The following is a 20016-nucleotide window of genomic DNA, read 5'->3' as shown; positions in this document are numbered from 1 at the left end:
GCGGATCTCTGTGAGTTCGAGACCAGTCTGGTCTACAAGAGCTAGTTCCAGGACAGGCTCTAAAACGACGGCGAAACCCTGTCTCAAAAAACCAAAAAACAACAAAAAAGTGTGTTTTTCATCTGAAGGGGGAATAATGTCTGTTTTAGGGGTGCTGTGAGGTGACAATGGCTTAGCGTCATCCCTCCTCCTCTCTTCAGCCCCAGGCCTGAGCATGACTAACTTCCTTAAAGACTGTTTTCCCGATTGGCTCTATGTAGCCCCTAGACTGCTCGGCAGCGTCTTTCTCACACAGGTCCTCTCTGTGTTCCCTTAGGAGGGCAGGGATCCAGGCTTGCCAACATAATACAGGCCTGATAGCAAGAAGCCTGCGCTCCTCTTGCTCTATGACTAGCAACCTCAGATATAACCAAAGGTTCCAGTAACTGCTAGGTGACTACATCAAATGGATAAGCAGCCAGGTGTAAACTCTCCAGGGATTGCATTCCTGAAGTGTGGAAATAAGCTCTTCTTTAGGAAACTGGGGGCTGGTAGCTCACACCTGTAATGCCAGTATTCTGAAGTGAGTTTAAGGTCAGCCTGGTCTATATATAAAGTTCCAGGCCATCCTGGGCTACAGAGTGATACCTTGTCTTTTAAATAAACCACAAACTCCCCCAGAAACCCCACACCTGAGTCCAGTATGGTCAGTCACAGCAGACCTGTCAGAACCAAAACTTGGGTGCTCCCATCAGAAGAGCAAACTCACCAGGGAAGGAATGAAGGTGTGAGGCCCTGGTTTACTGACCCACAGTCATCTGAGGACTTAGGCCAACCTCAGACTGGTAGATCTCTGTGCTGGCCAGTGTTACATCCACTTGACACAAGTTAGAGTCATCAGAGAGGAGGAACTGCAACTGAAAATGCCTCCATTAAGGGCTGTAAACAAGCCTGTAAGGCATTTTCCTAAGTAGTGATTTGATGGGGAATGGCTCAACCCATGGGCTGTTTGTTGGTTCTGGGTTCTATAAGAAAGCAGGTTGAGCAAACCAGGGGGAGCAAGACAGTAAGGAACACCCTCCCATGGCCTCTGTGTCAGCCTCCAGGTTCCTGCCCTGCTGGAGTTCCTGTCATGACTTCCTTTGATGATGAACTGTGATGTGGAAGCATAAGCTGAATAAACCCTTTCCTCCCTAAGGTCATGGTGTTTCATCTCAGCAACAGCAACCCTTGCTAGGACACCCCCATCTCATTTTATACACTACGGCCTTCGGGAGGAGAGCATCCATGCCCTGAGAAGTGTTCAAAACAGGGCTGTGGATTGGGTGATTTTGTGATCTTTGTGAAATAACATGAAGGGAAGTACATGAGACACATACTCCAAGGCTGATAAATGGTACTAGGTGTACTGATGACATTCACCTCCCATTGTAGTCCTGGAGCCTCTTTTGCTCTCCAAAAACTTCATCTGCCCCCTGAAATCTGCCCATCCTCACTAGACAACCTTGGTCTTGCTGGTATCTATTGTCATGTCCTTATATCCTCTACAGAATATTTCTTCTTTCCTAGTTTCCAATTTCATATAGATGGGATTGTACAGTGCACGATTTCAAACAGTATTTTTCAAGACCCACGCATGCAGCCATGGCCTTGCCAATGGATGGTTTTGCTGTGTCTGGCTTGTGTGTTCTCCATGCCTTGGTGTGAAGCTGGCATTTCAGATTGCTTACAGAGGCAGGAAGAATTTGGAGGGAAGGAGACAGGGAAGAACCTAAAGTAGTTTTGGGCACAGAGGACAGTGTGGTTGGAGGGGCTTTGCCACAGAAATAAAGAGTGGGCTGGGGGAAGTGAGCTTACTTGACAGTTGCTTTTTAAAAACAGAGGCGTGTGCTTCCTCCAAAGTCACAGTTGCAAGTAAGACAAGCAAAAAGTATCACAGTGAAGTTACCAGGGACAACACCCATATTTCTTTACTCCTTTGGGGGTTCCAGATCAGCTCTGTGTGCCCAAGACCAGGCAACAGAGTTCACTGCAGAGCACCGCCTACAGAAGATGAAGGAGTCACAAGTTGGCTGGCCAGTGCTTCTGCTTTCCCACCAGAGCATGATGGTTGGCTGGCTTGGAGGTGAAGTTGCCTCAGTCCTGAAGAATCTCACAATTGGCTGTTCCCGTATCATGTCCCCATATGCACTGACAAGTGAGGTCTCTTGTGGAGTATGTCCCAGGAGGACTTTCTGAAGCCAGGGCAGGGCGCCCCACTATTGCCAGAAAGCCTGACTTGGACAACACCTTTCTCTAGTATTTTGGCTTAGATGGGCAGAAGTATTTTCTGTCCCTGAGACCTGACAGATGTTCCGTTGCTCTCTGTAGGTGTAGTAGATGTTGGTGCCTGGAGTTGGCAGGCTACAGTTTCACAGCCACAGAGACTCTGGCAGGATGCCATCCTCACACTGTAGACCAAACAGACTTTTGCTAAACATAACTTACTTCCTCACTGGCTCCTCAACATCCCTACTGAACAAGAGTTTGAACAATCCTCAGATGAGCAATGACAACAGAGAGTGGTGGTCAAAACCACCTGAACTAGGCAATTTAGGGGGCTAGACATTAGGTCCACACACTGGGTCACAGTCCCTGCCTTCCAAGCAGTTTGTTTGGTTGTCATAGTCACTAACAACATCAGCTGCAAACTAATAAGATTTTGTTGCTTTTTTTTTTTTTTAAAGCAGGTACTATATAGTTCAAGCTGGCATCAAATTCACCATGTAGCTTAGAAATTGAGTTAAATGCAGGATGGCCCCATTAGACCTACAAGTTACAGGAGTGAGGACAGCTCCCCACAGGAAACAAAACAATACCTACTTGCTTCTTTACTGAAATGTTGGCTATTCCTCGGATACTTTAATACAGTTTGTTTAGCAAATTCAGTGTAATGGAATTGGTTATCTATGTGTGTGGTACTGAGATTGTACCTAGGGCCTTGAGTGTGCTAGCCCACCAATGGTGCTTTACCCATCTTTTAAAAAAAATGAGATAAGTGCTCACTAAATTATACAGGTGTATTGGCTGATTTTGCATGTCAACTTGACACAAGTTGGAGTCATCAGAGAGGAAGGAGCCTCAGCTGAGGAAATGCCCTCATGAGATCCAGCTGTAAGGCATTTCCTCACTCAGTGATCAATGGGGGAGAACCCAGCCCATGGTTGGTGGTGCCAGCCTCCGACTGTTGGTCCTGGGTTCTATAAAAAGGTGAGCTGAACAAGACATGGGAAGTAAGCCAGTAAGCAGCTCCCCTTCATGGCCTCTGCATAAGCCCCTGTCTCCAGGATCCTGCCCTGCATGAGTTCCTGTCCTGACTTCATCGTTCAGTGATGAACAGCAATGCTGAAGTGTAAGCCAAACAAACCTTTTCCTCCCCAACTTGCCTTTTGGTCATGGTTTCATTGCAGCAACAGAAAGCCTCCCTAGAAACCAGGATAGATTTGAATTCAGTCTCAAATCCAGATAGGCCATGCATTGGTTGTCCTGCATTGGGCCCCCCACCACCACCTGCTTTAGACTTTTTCATCTTATGGCGCTACTGCCCACCTCAGCTTGTTTCATGTTTCCTCTGCCACTTCTCACATCCAGCTGAAGGTAATCCGGAGTCCTGGTGGTGCAGTGGTTGGATACAAGGCTGTGTTGCTTATTTGCTGGGTGGTTTTGATCATGAGGCTTCCCAGCTCCACAGGCTCAGTTGTCTTGTGTCTGCCTCGCTGGGTAGACAAGAAATTCATGGGAAGCACTTCTGCAACACCAATCTACAGTAAACTTTGTCACCTGAGTTCATTCTCTGCCAGCTACAGACCTGTGTGGCCCTGATGCAAGATACATCTTACCTACACTTTTAACTTTGCTGCCTTTCCTCACTCACTAACCTTGTGCTCTGGCGCAGTTCTCACATCTGCACTCCTGTCAGACTCACACTGGCCTGACTTGGCTAGGTCATCATGTCCCTGGGTTTCATTCTTCCTCAAGAGCTATGTCCCTGCAGTCAGTAGGCTGTAGAGAGCACTAACACCGTCCATTTGACCATGACAGCATACTCCTAGCAACTCCTTCCCTGTCCAGCGTTTCCACTCACAGCCACCTGTCCCAGCACTGAACATACACAGCGATACTGGAAACTTCTGATGTGGGCAATGCAGTGAAATACGAGCCAGAGGTTCCACAAAGCACATAGCCTTTCATACCATAGGCCAAGTGGTTCTAGGAAGTGCTCTCACAGGACAGCCACTAGGAAATGGGAATGACCAATGTGATGCTTCACAAAGTAATCTGGCATGCGTGTGGAAGCAGAGTAGTTAGCTAGTTCTCAGTTCGCCATGTAGGCTCTAGGGAAACAACCCAAAACTCAGGTTGTCAGACTTATCAGTTGAGGCATTTTGCTGGTCCCTGCACTTTGTTTTTGTTTTGGTGAAACTCTGGTCTCTCTTTTGGTCGACTCTGAGAAGCTTTGCAGGTCCCAGGTCTGTTGAGATAATAAACCTTCCAATATGTTTATTTACCTGGTTTTTCTTAAAAGGTGACATATTTTTGAAGACAAATAATACTGAAGGCACATGCCATCTTGTGGAACAGTGAGTCAGGGATGCCCGAGTCATTAATGAAGCCTGGAGAGTTTCGGCCTCCAGCGACATGTTAAATGAATCACTTACTGGGTATATTCATAGCTGATAGGTGCAAAGCCCCATGGCGGGGGGCGGGGCTGGCCAGGCTCCCCATAATGGGGGAGGGGTACAGTGTCAGTACAGACAGATGATCTTGCCTTCAGCCTGGGTGGGGATCTAAGGCATATCTGATTGGCCAGTCTACCTGGAAGGCTCAGAATGGGCAAGCTGCTGGAAATGATCTCCTAACCCTTCTCCATTCCCTTGGCATTACAGAGCCCTGTGGAGCAGTTTGAGCTGCTGGGATTCACTGCTACCTGCTATGGTCAGAATTGTAACCAAGCTTCATAAACAGACCAAATGGAGACATCTCCCCAGTGCAGGAAAGGCAGGTGGGGCATCCAAACACAGCAGACAACTGGAAGGCCAATTTCTACCTGGTAGTCATTGGGAAGCATGCAATGACCAGCTTACCAGATCCTGCAGGCTGAGGAGCACAGAGGTCAGGGGAGGCCCTACTGCTTCACTCCATCCAGCTGGCAAAGCTGGGCTAGAGGTCTAGTCCCAGGAGGGCGGGGGGTGTGGGTACACCTAATGCAGTGGAGGAAGGCCCTCCACTGGGTCACTGGCACAGTCATATGGAAGTGCGGCTCCCATTTTGAGAAGTTTTTCTTTGGAGGGTGGAGGCTGAGACTGGACATTACTGATGTTAACACAGCTACTCTCAGCTCAGCTGCTCAGTCTTCTAGGAAGCAAGTGTTACAGAAGGTCACAGAGCTGGGACTCGAGGACTCCTGCACCAAGGGGCACAGGGGTAGCGGCAGCAGCAGAAGCACCAGCAGGTATACACTGTGAGATGAAGAAGGCCAGATGGAGCTGGGTGGTGGCACACACCTTTGATCCCAGCACTCAAAAGGCAGAGGCAGGTGAATCTCTGTGAGTTCAAGGCCAGGCCTGGTCTACAAAGCTAGTTCCAGGACAGTCAGGGCTACACAGAGAAACCTTGTCTCAAAGAAGGAGGAAAAAGAAAAGGTGGCCAAATGGCTGAGTGGTCCCTGGCGACATGAGCACAGAGTCCAGGGCATCAGGAATCAGCAAAAGGGCAGGAACACACACAGTCCTGCTGTAGGCAGACACTTCAAGAACTTGCTTTTCACTTTTCAGGCTTTAGGGACAGGGAGGGAGGAGCGAAGTCAAGCTGAAAGAAGAGCCTGTGCCATCTAGTGTTATCTGTCACTGACCTAACTATTTCTGTGCCCACCTTTAAAGTTCTAAGATTTCTGAGAGAAAAGCTGGGACCAGGGTTTGGCAATGAGGCTTTGTGGCACCGTATTTTAAGACTGGGCTGACAGAATGGAACAGCTGGTAAAGGTACTTGTTGCCAAGCCTGACACTTGATTTTGATCCCCAGATCCCACATGGTATAGTGGAAAGAGAACTGACTGCTATAGATTGTCCTCTGATCTACAAATGTGTGCCACATACACATATGCACATAATGAATAAATAAGTGTAATAAATGTAATCCCAGTCCAGAGACTAGAAAGATGACTCCATGGTTAAGCAGTAAGAGACTGACTGCTCTTTGGTTGCTGGAAAACAAGCAGGTGCTTAAAAACCAAATAAAAGTCAATGGCTGCCTTTCAACATGAACCTGCTCTGCACTAGGTATGAAACAGTAAAAAGTGTTGACATGGTTCTGAGAAAGCTTCTGTCATGCAGCAGCTGCTTGGCCCTACACAGTCTCAGGGCAGTACCCTCTAAGTCAGCTCCAGCCAACACTTGTGGTAAACGACAAGTTCCTGTCTAAAAGAGAAGGAGGCAGAGAGAATCTAGAGACGAGAGGTAGAGTTAACTACCACAGATGTGTAGTTTGTTCTTGTGATGCCCGAGTGCTCTGAATCATTAAGGAAATGGTTTAGAGTGCTTGGGCATGTTGGGAAGTTCCTTTGCCAAGGTCTAGAGTTGAAATGTGTCATTTTCCTTTGCCAAAGGTCAGACTCACAGTAGCTCCTCAAACCACTTCTATGTGAGGGGAAAAAGGACAAAGAGATTAAACTACAGGGCAAAGAATCAGAACTCGTTAGCAGATGCCACTGTGCGGACACTCAACTTTATTCACTTTATCTATATATTTAACAATTCTAAAGTATTTACTTCTTGCTTTGACAAAAAAATGAAAAATATAGGAGCACTGACTCCTCTTTAGGAGAAAAGGGTTTTATGTACAGCTACGGAGAGTTACGGTTCCTCCTTTACATACAAAGAAAATATTAATAAAAAAGTGCTTCATTGATCAAAAAGGGCAAAGAGCTGCAAGCATTTATTCACACTGTACAACAGACCCAAGAAACCCGTATCATAACCTCTTGGCACCTGTCACTAGGAACTGCACAATCTTCAATTACGCCAACCTTTCCCTACCTGCACCTCCAGACACAGCAAGCATGGAGGAGCAAGTCACCCTGTTTCACTAGAGTCGGCCTCTGTGTGACTTGCTGCTGGAGGAATGAGCAGTGCTCGGATACCCCGGGCTTCGTTTCAGCCAACAGTGCTAGGGAAGGCTTCTGGACTTCTCACACCCACACTCAGCAATATGCAGAACCACCATCCTGAGACACAGAATGCCCATGGTCAGGTAACAGCTTCCAAAAGAGACAGGCATGGACACAGGCCAGGCTAGAATTGAGGTGTCCACCCAACCACACCCAGTCCTCACACTACAATCTGTTCTGTTATCAGCTTGTGGTTTTTGGCAGAGCCAAGCATGGCCCTGGGGGTGAGAGCAGGCACAAATAGATGCCAACAATTCAAAGCACAAACCAAACTACTCTCCACCCTTCCCACACCCACCTCCACCACAGATAATTACTGCTCTAAGGCTCTTTTTGGACCACATCAAAACTCCTCATGTCATTTTCTAAGAACCCTGCAATCACCAAGTGGTTTTTCATTCGTAGCAAAAGCCAGACATGTGCCCACTCAGGCAGCCAGAAGCAGGACAGGGGACTCCTGGGTCCATCCTGCTGCCCTCAGAAGCAGGGGAAGAGGAGGACTGATCGTGTGGAGAGCTTTGTAACTGTGCGACTCTGCCCCTCAAGGGGAGATGCATGATTGGTTTACTTTGGGAATGGGGACTTGTGGAACCCTGAGTCTGGATTTCCCTGTGTTGGCTGAGGAAGAGATTGTTTGTGGGACCAGGCCTCAGAAGAAGCTCCAGGTGCCTAGGCCCGCGCAGATCCTGAGCACAGCAGCAGGACACTGCATTCTGGCCGGTCTGCACCTTTATCTGTAAGCCCAGGCAAAGGGAGTCCTACCCAATCTGGTCAAGTTAAAGATAGAATCCATGTGGGCCAACATGTCAGCTACTCAGTCCCCCAGTAACTCAAAAGAAGCACAGACCCCTCTTTTCAAAGTGAGGCCTGTGGAGTACCTCACTGTGTGCCCTTCTACCCAACATCATCCTGTTTTTACTTGTGAGTTGGGATGACCCTATGCCTCCCCAGAATAGCACTCTCCAGAAAGGTCCTTCCAGCCTCCCCAGCGCAAAGGTTTACCAGTCAGCTCTGACGCAGCGGTGATGTGAGGAATGGTCACTAATGTTAAGCTGACTTTCTGTTGTGCTCACTCAGGCCTTCATTCTGGCTCCTTCCACTGGGAAGTATTGAGCCATCCCCCAGCATGCCTAAGAGCAAACATCTCAGCAGTTATAGGGGCCTGGCAACCTCTGGGCTTCCATTAAAAAAAAAAAAAAAGTAAGACAACTGGGGGCATTTTTCTTTTTAGAAGGCAAAAAGGGAGCATGGAAAGGGAAGGGAAGATGAAACAAAAATCAATTTACAATCCAGTGGTACATCCCAATCTCTGTACAGGTTGTTCCATGCCCCCATTCCAAAGTGTATGGGCCTCTCGGACTGCCCAGGCTGTGTATGAGCCTGTGAAACGAACAGCAGCATGGCCTCTGCCACCCCAGGTCACTGAGCTTCAGTTTGAAGTGGCAGCAATAGGCTTATCCAGTTCAAGGTCAATGCTGGAGCTGGTGGGATGAAGGCTGCTATAGCAAGACTTGCACACTCGACTGGGTTCAAATAGCTGCTGGCTAGGAACTGGAACCTTCTGGTTACAACAACTGGAGCAGAATACGTTCCCACAATTCCTTAAGACAAAAAGAAATAAAATAACATTAGTTTCAGCTGGTAGGTTTTTGTGGGGGAAAACCCAACTTCAGTAAGCATTTGCTGTGTATAGTCTAGATGTGCTAGGAACATGTTCTCTTCTCCAGGCAGGAAGATGCTGAATAGGAAGACACGTCAACCTAGTAGGGTCACTTTCACTTCAGGCTGAGGACATGTGGCTGCCTCACCACTCCAGCACATGGCTGTCAGATGCACAGAAAGATGCTCAGGAGAGCTCTCTGTGGATAAATGAACACAGCACTGAAGCAGCTGCCAGCTCAGCACTCAGTCCTGACCTAGTGACACACCCAGTGGCTGCACTGACCTTGGTACTGGCCATCTGGGTAGCTTGAGGTTACAGGGAGGCAAAAGTCAAAAGGAGTTGACATGTGGGTCCCTCAAAGAAGAGAAACAACTATGCTGCCCAGCTGGGGATGAAGAACCCTACCTAATGATCATTACCTTGGAGGCAAGTTGGATGCAGACTGCTGCCAGCAGCATGCAAAGCCAAAAGCCAAAGCAGCATTGACACATGCTCAGCGTGAAAGGGAGGGGGAAGGACAGCCCATGAAGAAACATATGCATGTATACATCCCTACTAGACAGTAGTCGTCAGCTATGGTTCACCACCTTGCCCCAATGCATCTCCAGGTTCTCCTCTCCTTTCCACCAAAACCCCTACTTCTTGCATATGTGCAGCATTGAGCTACACAGCTAGACTGACACCCATCTCTCTCTCTCACACACACGCACACACACAAGAAAGGTAACTAACACAGGATGGGTGGGTCCTGCCTACCTTGCAATCCTACATTTTCTGAGCCCTAAAGTACAAACCAACACTGATCAGCATAGCGCAGGAAACTCCAAGGTACCTGACAGAGCTCTCCAGAGATGAGAAGATAAGTTAATAGGAAAGCTTCCTCTGAGCTAATTTCTCAGTCACCCAATTCAGAATGCAGACCACACTGCATAGGAACCACTTGGGCACAGGAGAAGCAGATACTGACAACTACATGAGACAAGCAACACTGTAGAAGGGAAGGTGGGACACAGAACACAAAGCCCTTTGTTTCTAGAATAGGAAGCACTTCACTACTTTCTAAGTAGCACGAGTCAGCAAGAACTTGTGATTCTTGAACACAGGAACAGGAAATCTCTGGATGCCTATACTTGTTTGACATACCTGCTAAAGTTCAGGTTTTTTCAAAGCCTAACATGAATTTGATCAAGTAAGTTTTTCTATCTGACTTCCTTTGGGAGACCCTGAAAGGCTTAAGTGGAGTCATCCATGTTAAGTAATTATCTGAAAAGATCGTATTTGGTCACTTCTGTCTCTATAAAAACAAAACAAGGAAGCAATGCCATTTGACTTGAAAGTTGCTGACATCAATGAATGACTGCCCCCTCTCCTCCTCAAAAAAGTCCTGAAGCCCACTGGCTTCCCCCGAAAGATCAGCACCACTTCTCAAGAGTCTAACAGCCCAGCTGGCCTGTACAGTCCACAGGGGAGCACAAGGCTACAGCAGACATGCCCCTGGACTCTCTTTCACCAGCTGCTGTGGATCCCCGTGCCCACCTGCCTGCCTGTGCTCTCCCTTACGAGGCTTCAGGCCAATGAGTGCAGAGAAGGGAATGGCAGCATTAGTGTGGAGAAGTTATCGTGGGTGTGCAGACATCACAGACAAGTTGTTGCAAATGCTCACCACGTTTGATCAACACGGTCAGTGTCCCTGAAAGGAGGGGAAAAAGAGCTCAGAAGAGACGCCATTTGGTCTAGGGGTACGGGGTGGGGTAGTCCTACAGTCCTAAGAGTGTCATCTGTCTACAAAGAGATTTTTCCATCACTTTCAATCCAGGCTCACGTCTACATATGGGCCACCGTACGATTCTAATAAACTTCCTATCCTAAGAACACTAAACATCTACCAGAGAGTTACCCCTGCCAGGACAAAGTAGCCTTAGTAACTAACTGCTTAACCTGGGAGAAAGAAGTTAGGAGCAGCAAGGATTGGAGACTGCCCTCAGTTATGTCTATTATTCCCCGGCCACAGCTTCTCAGCAGGAGCACAGGGAGCAGGGAGCAGAAAGAAGTAGGAAAACCGGGCTCCCTGCCCACAGCTAGAAAACTGTTTTTGCTCAAAGTAGCTATGATCAGTTTTATGCTGGAAATAAGAAATGAAGATCTGCATGGTAGTTGTTACCTCATCAATCTGGGAAATGAAACAAAGTATGCACACATTTCAAAATTTAATAGTGATCATTGAATTGGAACAGAGTTCCCGAATGCAGTTCTGGAAGGACCAATGTCAGAGGCACAAAAATGTGACCCCAAGGGCAGCTCACACAGAAAACTGCTGGTAAGATGTCAAAGTTCACCTTCCCACCCTAAAAGCTACCCCAATGGCACCTGCAGTGGTGCTTCCTGCTGGCGAGCCAAAAGGCACTGTCACAGGCATAGCAGTGGGCAGCCAGGTGGTCAGGTAGCCAACGGGTCATCTGTAAAACACATGGGACTGGATTAGTGACAGGAGGTGGGCCAGTCAGCTGAAGTCAACACCAGGGGGAGCAAGAGTCACAGGGACTACATAGGCTCCAGTGGTACCAGCGCAGCAGGCCTGCTGACAACGGTTCCAGGAACATGTCCAAATTGTTTGCCTGGAGGGGACTCTGCTCTCCCCAAGACAACATGCCAGCAATGGCACCCTGGTCTGCCATGAGAGCTGGCAGAGGCAATGGAGAGAGAGGGCCAGCTTACTGAGTATCCCTGGCTTAGAGTTGATGGATGTGGGTTCCCAGACACAGAGATGCAAAGGCTCGATTCTACTGTGAGTTTCCTTCTTTGGTGAGGGGCATGGGGCAGGGACTGGAGTGGAGAAGATCTGTAGGACGCCTGTATGGATGGCACGCAGAGCAGGGGCTGAGCCTGTACCTCTGTGTCCTGTTTATCCACCTGCTCCCAGCTGGCTTCAGAGAAAATCTCTGTGCTGCAGCGAGACAAACAGTTCTGATCCAGATTGCTTTCCGAGTCGGGGATTGAAGTCTGTTGGCAAACAAACACAGCTGAACAGAATGAACCTGTTTCCTCCCAAAGGAAGAACAGAGCACTGGGGTCTGAATGCTAAGGTGCCAAATGTGCAGTTACACCAGTCATCCAGACGGGCTGACCAGGTGCAGAGGCAGGGCTGGGCTCAGAAGGCTACATGGATTTTGTGAATTGACACTGAGTGGAAAGATGGGCCTTAGGTTCCAGGAAGCAAGGGAAGTGAGTGAGATAGAGAAAGAACCCCTGTGTCATCTGTTCTGGGGAGCCTGGTGATCTAGTCCAGCACTTAATGAAAACAGTGATTTGGATATGCCTGCCTTTTTCTGAAGGACTCTTTGGGACATTGAGAAACCATTATCAATTAGTATGAAGAAAAAGCTAAAAGTTCCATTGGCTGTAAAGTCACTAGTGGGATGATTACTCCAGAACCTGCCTTACACTTGTAATGGCACCCATCAAAGAAGAAAGCCCCTCTGGGAACCCAAGAACGCTGACACCCCTGTTTCTAGCCCCCAAGCCTCATCAGTGCTAAGCCCACAACAATGCTTAAAAAAAGAAAGAAAAAAAGAAAGAAAATCAATCCCTTCTCTCCATTTCTCCTGCCAGCACCTGCCACAGAGTGCATATAATCACTTGTACAAAAAGAACAAAGCTCTCAAAGTTCCTGAAGTCTGTAAAAGCAGGCAGCTTACTAGTGAGTGAGGCAGGACAAACACTCCAACATAACAATATCAGCACTGCTTTACAAATGCCATTGTGAATAGGCATGCAAGCCCTTCTAAACATACAATATTTTTATTTGGGGATGGAGTGAACTGAGACATGGTCTCACTCTATAGCCCAGGCTAGCCTGAAACTCACTATGCAGCTCAGGCTGGTTTGATTACAGGCATGAGTCACAAAGCCTGATTGACACAGGACCCCATGTCATGCATTAACTCTCCCCCATTCTCTTAACTGCCTAGAAGGGAATGGAAAGTCAATACAGCAGAAAAAAGGCAGACTGTTGTCTTCATAGCCAAGGCTAATTCCTAAACAATCTCTCTCTACACAGCAATTTAAGACCTTCCTAGTCCTTTCAAAATCTGTTCCAATAACCAATGCTTCAGGTGCGAGTGTCATCTCTTTAAAGGAATCATGACCTAACTTACCACTTCATCTCCAAAGTCCCCATTGAAGCGCAGAGAGCTGGTCAGGTACTGGCTCTCCAGGCGACTCTTCAGCTCCTGGACTTGTTTCTTCAAGGTCTCCACTTCCTGCTGGTGGCCAGACTCTATCTGACGCAGGCGCTGTTGGATTGTATCTGTGTATACAGGCATGCCATCATCATCCAGGTGGCTGCGGGAAGGCTGGTCAGGGCTGCTGGTAGTGGACGGCCTCCCTGAGTGGCTATTCAGCCACTTGTGGTGCAAGTTCCTTGAGTACAAGTGAGCAGAGCTGCAGCTTGTGGCAGATAGTTGGTGGCTCAGTGAGTCCTTATTCCTCCCAGTCTCCCCATTGGCACAGTGTCCATTGGGTGTGGGGTACTTCTGAAAGGTGCCAAACCCTGAAGGCTGTTCTGAAGCCTTGTTTTCAGTCTCTAGGGCACCGTTGCACACAATTCCCTGTCTACATTTGTCTAATGGCAAGGCACAAGGAGCCCGCATCAGGCTGAGGGTGTTGCCAGGGGATGAAGTCCTATATAGCACAGAATCCCATTGGGGCCTCTCAGCAGACCTGGGCTCTGGAGCCATGGGAAGCATGTCCCTGCCACTGAACCTACCACTGCTTGTCAGGCAAGGTCTGTGATGGAGCTGGGGAGCACTTTCTGACTTCACTTTATCCACTAGTAACGTGTGCATGGAGCTGTTTATGTGTGGTCCTCTTGTCTCAAATGGGACTTGGGAAGGCAGCAGAGAACTGGACTGTGAGGTACTAAGGCCAACTTTTGCATCTATTGGGACAGCGGGAGCTACATTCTCCCTGTCCTCTGCAACATTCTCTACTTGAGGCTGCTCCATAGGGACCTCCTGGGAGTTCTCTCCCCTGAGGGGAGTCTGGAGTGAACTAGAGAGAACATTGTGTCCATCCTGCTGTTCAGGAATATCCTGTGAGAACAAAGGCAGGCTGGGGTCTAGATGGTTTCTTAGAGTAGCATCATCTAGCTCTGGTTCTTGGTGAAGTACGACTGAGTCCTCAGTCACCATACTGCTCTCCTTTGCTAGGAGTGCCTCCTCTTTGACATCTGGTACCTCAGTGTGCGCCCTGTGGGCAGGCTCTTCTGTCCCACTCTCCTCTTTGGTGGCCTCTTGCAAAATGTTCTCCATCTGCCCTTCAGCCACACCAGCCGCCACAGATAGCTCAGCACCTCCAAGCAGCCTGCTGGGCTTCCGCAGGCTGTCTATAGCAGGAGCCTCTTCCCCAGAGCCAGCAAAGCTGCTCAGCTCCAGCGAGCGCCCATGCTCCTGCCATTTCTCATTTAGGCTGGGGTCACTGCTGCGCCGGCTGGCCAGAGGCACCATGTTGTCACAGGCTGTGGTCAGATTGTCAAATGATCTAGTCTTGGGTAGCCTAGAAGAAAGAGTTTGGGGAAAATGAGAATCTTAGAGGCTATTCGGAGCACAGTCGGGACAACAGGTTTTTAAATATGTCACTGTTTCACAACTGGACCATTACAGCAACATCTTTGAAACAAGGCTCAGATTCCTGCAACGGCAGGGATCTCCACCAGCACTGTCCCATTGTCAGTCCCCACCCCCACATAAGCTAGAAGCATATACAATTTCTTTTTTTCTGCTTTTTCGAGACAGGGTTTCTCTGTGTAGCCTTGGTTGTCCTGGAACTCAATCTGTAACCAGGCTAGCACTAAATTCAAGAGACCGCCTGCCTCTGCCTCACAAGTGCTGGGATTAAAGGTGTGTGCCACCACTGCCTGGTGTACATATTTCTGAAAGTCATAAAGTCATTCTTTTATTTATTTATTTTTCTCTCTTCCTTTTTTGGTTTTTGAGACAGGGATGCATGTATTCCAGAATGGCCTCACACTCTCTACATAGCCTAGGAATGACACTGAACTCGACCTTCTGCCTCCGCCACCGATATGCTGACAGTACAGGAATGTGTCATAAATGCCAGGGTTATGCAGCACTGGGGCTCAGACCCTGGGCTTCATGCAAGTATTCTACCAACTGAGCTGCGCTGCAGCCTTCAACAAGCATTCCTCGTGAAACTTCATGTCTCTCAGGTAGTGGCAGAGTAGCTTGCTGGTTCTTTGTATTACGCATTTTAAGTTCATTTATTATCTATCACTCCAATCTTAATAAACTTAATTCACAAGTGGCCAAAATTTCTCTCATCTCAACAGCATCAGAAGACCAATCAGGACCCAGAGGAAGAAGCAGAGAGTAGTGGGTAAACAAACCAGAGAGTCACAAAGACTCAATGGATGTAGTCCATCACTGAGAAACTTCTCAGTGCATGTGGTGGAATAATGTAGCAACAGGCCAACTCACTTCCAGAAATAAGGCCTTACTATCTTCCTTAAGAAACTCAACAGTGGTGGTGCATGCCTTTAATCCCAGCATTCAAGAAGTAGAGGCAGGCAGCTCTCTGTGAGTTCAAGGTCAACCTTGGTTTACAGAGGAGTTCCAGGCCAGCCAGGGCTACACAGAGAAACCCTGTCTTGAAACAAACAAAACAAAACAAAACAAAACAAAACAAAAAGCAGCAGCAACCAAACTTCAGCCAGATGTGGCAGTTCATGCTAGTAAATCACATCACTGCAAGTCTGAGGTTAGCTTGGGAGGAAAAGGCGGGCAGAGTGAGGGGTGAAGGGGGAAGAGGAGAAGAAGGGAGAAAGAGAATCCCACCACACAGGATTTGAGACTTGTGGCCCTGAGCTCACCGGTTCAAGGGGGGATCGTCAGGGCTGGTGCCTGGGGCTGGGTATGGTGCACAGCTGTCATCTGTGGGAGTAGATGGAGATGGGCAGGGAAGGTATACTGCACTCCACAGCATCAGATTCCGCACATGGCACACGGGGTATAGCACCTGAGGAGACGGGGAGGACACAGGTTTATACAGATCCCCAAAGTCTCTTAGAAATGTCTAGAAATAAGGAACAAGAACAAGCACACCCAGGTGGGTCACAGATAAACAAGGAGGTGGTGTCGGTCTGTCTCCCAAGAGGACAGGTACAGAACCATGGGGTCTGTCTGACAACAGTTTTCACTTAAGAGCCTCTAGTGAGCATGAAAACCTAATGGATCCTTTAAAGACTGACTTATTATTTCAGGTGGTCTTTACTGAATGACTGACTTTAGTTAGCCTGATTTACTGCCTAAGAACCATTCTGTTAGTTGGTGAGTGTCTGTTTCCTCAAAGTTCAGTGTCAGCGGAAACTGCCAAATCTGGTTTACAGACTTACTTAATCATGTGAAAAATAAAGGAATCTCCCTCTCTTATTGTCACTTCCCAAGGAGGCACAGTGAAGGAATGAATGAAGTAGCACACTTCTCATTACAGTTAAAAGATGTATATCAATTGCCCAGCAAAGTAATATAACCTCTGATTAGCTTGCTTTGATTTCTAAGGGCTTAAAACGCATCTGACAAAGGGAACATTAATACATATTGATACACAGACATATGTGCCTCTTTTCTCTGTTTAGCAGAAGGTGTTCTTTGGGGGGAACAAAGTTTTAAAAGGCCTACTAGCTCTCCATGTGGAAAGAGTCACAGACAGACACATGCCAGCCTCAGAAAGAGCTTTGTGTCTAGACAGAAAGCTGCACTGGATCCTATTGTTTGGCTCATGGGGATAGTAGCAGGTACCTGGTAGCTGACCCTTCTTACCCATAAAAGACATCTGAAAAGGTGCTCAGTGCCTTCCTTCTACTGAGCTGAAACATGCTAGGAATGCAATGAGCTCTGAGGAGGTATTGGCAATGATTCATGTCTAAGGCGGCAAAGTAGAGATATGTGCTACACCAACAACATTGAACCCAGCTTGGTCATGGGTAGGCTAGAGCATTATGAGAAAAACAGGCTTTGCTTAATCAAAATGGTAGAAAATGGAAAAATGGAACCAGGACCTTGAGACAGCAGACGTATTTTTGCAAAAACAGGCACTACTCAAACTGGCTCCCACGTGGTGACCCCATCCCCAAATCACTTCTGTTGATCACAGAGAAGGGCTCAAGGGTACATACGGCTTCTGACTGTGATGAATACAGTAGGTTTTTGAAAGCCTTGTTGCCTGCCCGAAGAAGTGACCACACAGAGCATGTTCGTTCCTGAGTCTGCTTTTCCCCTCTCTCCTTGGCGTTGTTGCACAGGAATGTTCCAAAGAGGCAGGAATAGGTATGCTGTACCAGTTTCACCTGCGCAAGTTCAATTGGGCAAAATCAAACAGTAAGGTACATGATCTTGGAAAGGAGGTCAGACCAAGTGAACAATTCACCATGACATCCCTGAGAACACTTGAGCCCACTCAAGGATATGGGGTGTATGTGCATAGGCAGTCTACATATGGCATCCTCTTCACAATTACTAATTGCAGGGTCTGACCCCAACCACCAGCACTTCTGTGTCAGAGACATTCTAATGCAGGAGGTAGACTGAAGGACAGTGGACCAGGGGCTGAAGCAGGAAGAGTACACCTTCCACCAAAGAAGAGCGAGCACACAGCATTGGTAGAAGGACTGCAGGGAAGCACGGCACATTCAGATTGTTTCTATTTCTACCACTTTTTAGACCATACACCTTAGAAGTCAAGTTTAAAACAAACTCTGTTTACAGAGGAAAAGCTCGTGTACCTAGATTTATTGAGTGAAAAATAAAATGCCTGTTAAATGCTACTGCTTTTAAATGAGCAGTCCCTCCAAATTAAATGTGAAAATGCATAGTTTTGGTGAAAATGGCCCACTAACACTTGTATCAACATCCCCCTAAGTGTAGGTGGCTAGCAAAATGTAGAATCATTAAGTCCAAACTCACAAGGAATGCTTCATTGAACTCAAAAGAGCAAGGAAATTGCCTCTGAAGCTGATGAACACAGTCAAGCCACTGCAGAAACACTGGGCAACGCTCGTTCAAATCATCTGAGTTCTCCCCATGACCACATCGGTCAGCAAACTTATGCCCAAAATCCAGCCATTCCATCTCCACAAGGACTTGAAAACCCTGCAGGGAGGCACCAAGGAGAGATCACTTGTGTAGTACCATCACCTGTGGCATCCTGAGCTTCATGTCACCAATGGTAATCAATCTCCTTTAACAGCCTCCTGGTAAGTCCCTCTGGCCCAGGCTCAGAGCCAAAGGCTCTCTCCCTAATGACACACCCATTTATACACATGTCTCAATTCACCAGTTCCATTCAATATTCAAAATTTAAATAACACTGACACAGCCTCTCTCATTTACTACATAAATGCTCCCTACCTACCCAAATTTCTCTTCTATTAATTTTTGTCTTTGATGTTACATTTACAAAGCTACATTCCTCAGCACAGATTTTTATAAATATTTGTATTTTATGTCACTTTATGCTTTTGTTCTTCTATCTGTAACCCACAATGGTTATTTCAGAGCAGACGTTTCAGAATGCTGTGTGGTCCTGTCTAGACCCACCATCACAAGCATGTGGACATTCTTTTGCAGAAGCCCATTTTCCTGAGATAGACAAAATTTTAAAGAAACTGCAAAAGAGATGTTTCTGTGTCCTCAGTACCTGTTATCTAAACCATGTTCTACTGAGCAAGGTAAAGAACTGGAAAGAGACGCCCAGTCACACAGCTCTGGGTGAGGAGTATGATCCCAACAAAGTGGCCATTTCCACAGACCTAACTTCCAGTCCCCAACCGACAGTGCAACCCTCCTAAAAGTTTTCCTCAACCTATCCTGAATGCTTGCTTACACTTGCTCGCCCCTTCCCTCCCTCCTTCCCTCTCTCTCTCTCAGACATACTCACCTCTACTGTTCGGTAGTAAGGGTCCAGCAGGAGCTTAGCCAATGCCACAATCTGGGGAGTACGATCCCAGCCATCTGAGCAGTGCACTAACACAGGCCGTTGATCACGGTCCACAGCATGTACTACAAGAAGCGCTGACTTCAAGAGCACAGACAGGTGGTGTAGCCACTTTGTGCTTTCAAGAGCTGAAAGCCAACTATAAAAAAGAAGATAAGAAAAGACTGATTTTTATGATTTTATGGTATCATATCCAATGCCTATCAAATTAAAAAGCAATTCCCCAAGACCTTTGTCTCTAATTACAGTGATAAAAAAGTCTATTTATAAAGTATGTCCAAATGAGAGAGTCAAGCACCACAATCAAGAGAGGACAACTTTAGACAAAGGACTGTAATTAACAATGCCACACCGCACCTAGAGCTTAAAAAAAAAAGACTTACTATTAATTTTTAACTGTGTATATGGGAGGTGGTGTGCATGTGAGTGCAGAAGCCCTAGGAGGCCAGAAGTGCTAGGAACCAAACTTGGGTCCTCTGAAAGAGCAGTATGTGCTCTTAACCATTGAACCTCTCTCCAGTTCCCTAGCCACACCCCTTTTTTCCCCTGCAGTGGTGGGAATGAAACTCAGGGTCTTATATTTGTTAGTTAAGTGTTCTATCATTGTGCTATACCCCCAACCCTGGTTCTGACACGCACACACACACACACACACACACACACACACACACACACACATTTATTAGCTTGAGACGGGGTCTTTTTATACAGTACAGGCTGATCTGGAATTCAGTTCTCTTAGATTAGCCTCCAAGTGCTGGATTTACAGGTATATACCACCATACCTAGCTCTTCACAGATAATCTGCCAAAAGGGGAGTGGGTTTAGGAGAGTAATCCTAGACAGACACATACAGTAAAAATAATAGCTCTTACGAACACTTCTGAGACCCATAAGAGATTTTACAAAAGCTATTTATTATCAACTCTGACCTGACAACAAAATAAAGAACACACACATACAAATATATTTACGATGAGATGTAAGCTGGATGCTACACACAAGAACGGTAGAAACATTACCTATGATCCATGTCCGAACACCAACCAGTGTTAAGTCTTGACTACTTATTGACTAAAACCAGGTAAGTCCAATAAGACAATTAGAGTCATGCAAAGTGATACAATGGCTACATAATATTGCTAAGTTAATTCAGACTGAA

At 47.1% G+C, this 20016-nt stretch overlaps 1 protein-coding gene across 8 annotated transcripts in view; it reads right to left on the bottom strand.

Moving 5' to 3' along the window:
* Positions 1-6722: 6722 nt before the first annotated feature.
* Positions 6723-20016, bottom strand: part of Mtmr3 (myotubularin related protein 3) — a 114619-nt gene continuing 101325 nt past the window's right edge. For 2 of the 8 annotated variants that reach the window (XM_085692098.2, XM_085692097.2), the window contains 9 exons: positions 18798-18993; positions 17825-18010; positions 17038-17208; positions 15733-15878; positions 13001-14399; positions 11736-11846; positions 11214-11302; positions 10510-10536; positions 6723-8784 (listed from right to left, as the gene is read on the bottom strand). In XM_085692098.2, coding sequence (XP_085548224.1) covers positions 8613-8784; positions 10510-10536; positions 11214-11302; positions 11736-11846; positions 13001-14399; positions 15733-15878; positions 17038-17208; positions 17825-18010; positions 18798-18993 — 2497 coding nt within the window. In that variant the 3' untranslated portion in view covers positions 6723-8612. Of the gene's footprint in view, positions 8785-10382; positions 10537-11213; positions 11303-11735; positions 11847-13000; positions 14400-15732; positions 15879-17037; positions 17209-17824; positions 18011-18797; positions 18994-20016 lie in introns of all 8 variants that reach the window. The other 6 variants (XR_015002766.2, XM_085692099.2, XM_085692100.2 and 3 more) reach the window with 6 other exon arrangements.

The sequence above is a fragment of the Myodes glareolus genome, chromosome 8 (genome assembly GCF_982192425.1).
Source record: "Myodes glareolus chromosome 8, mMyoGla1.1, whole genome shotgun sequence".
Taxonomy (NCBI): domain Eukaryota; kingdom Metazoa; phylum Chordata; class Mammalia; order Rodentia; family Cricetidae; genus Myodes; species Myodes glareolus.
The sequence above is the reverse complement of the archived record's forward strand: the minus strand, read 5'-3'. Positions and strand labels throughout refer to the sequence as shown.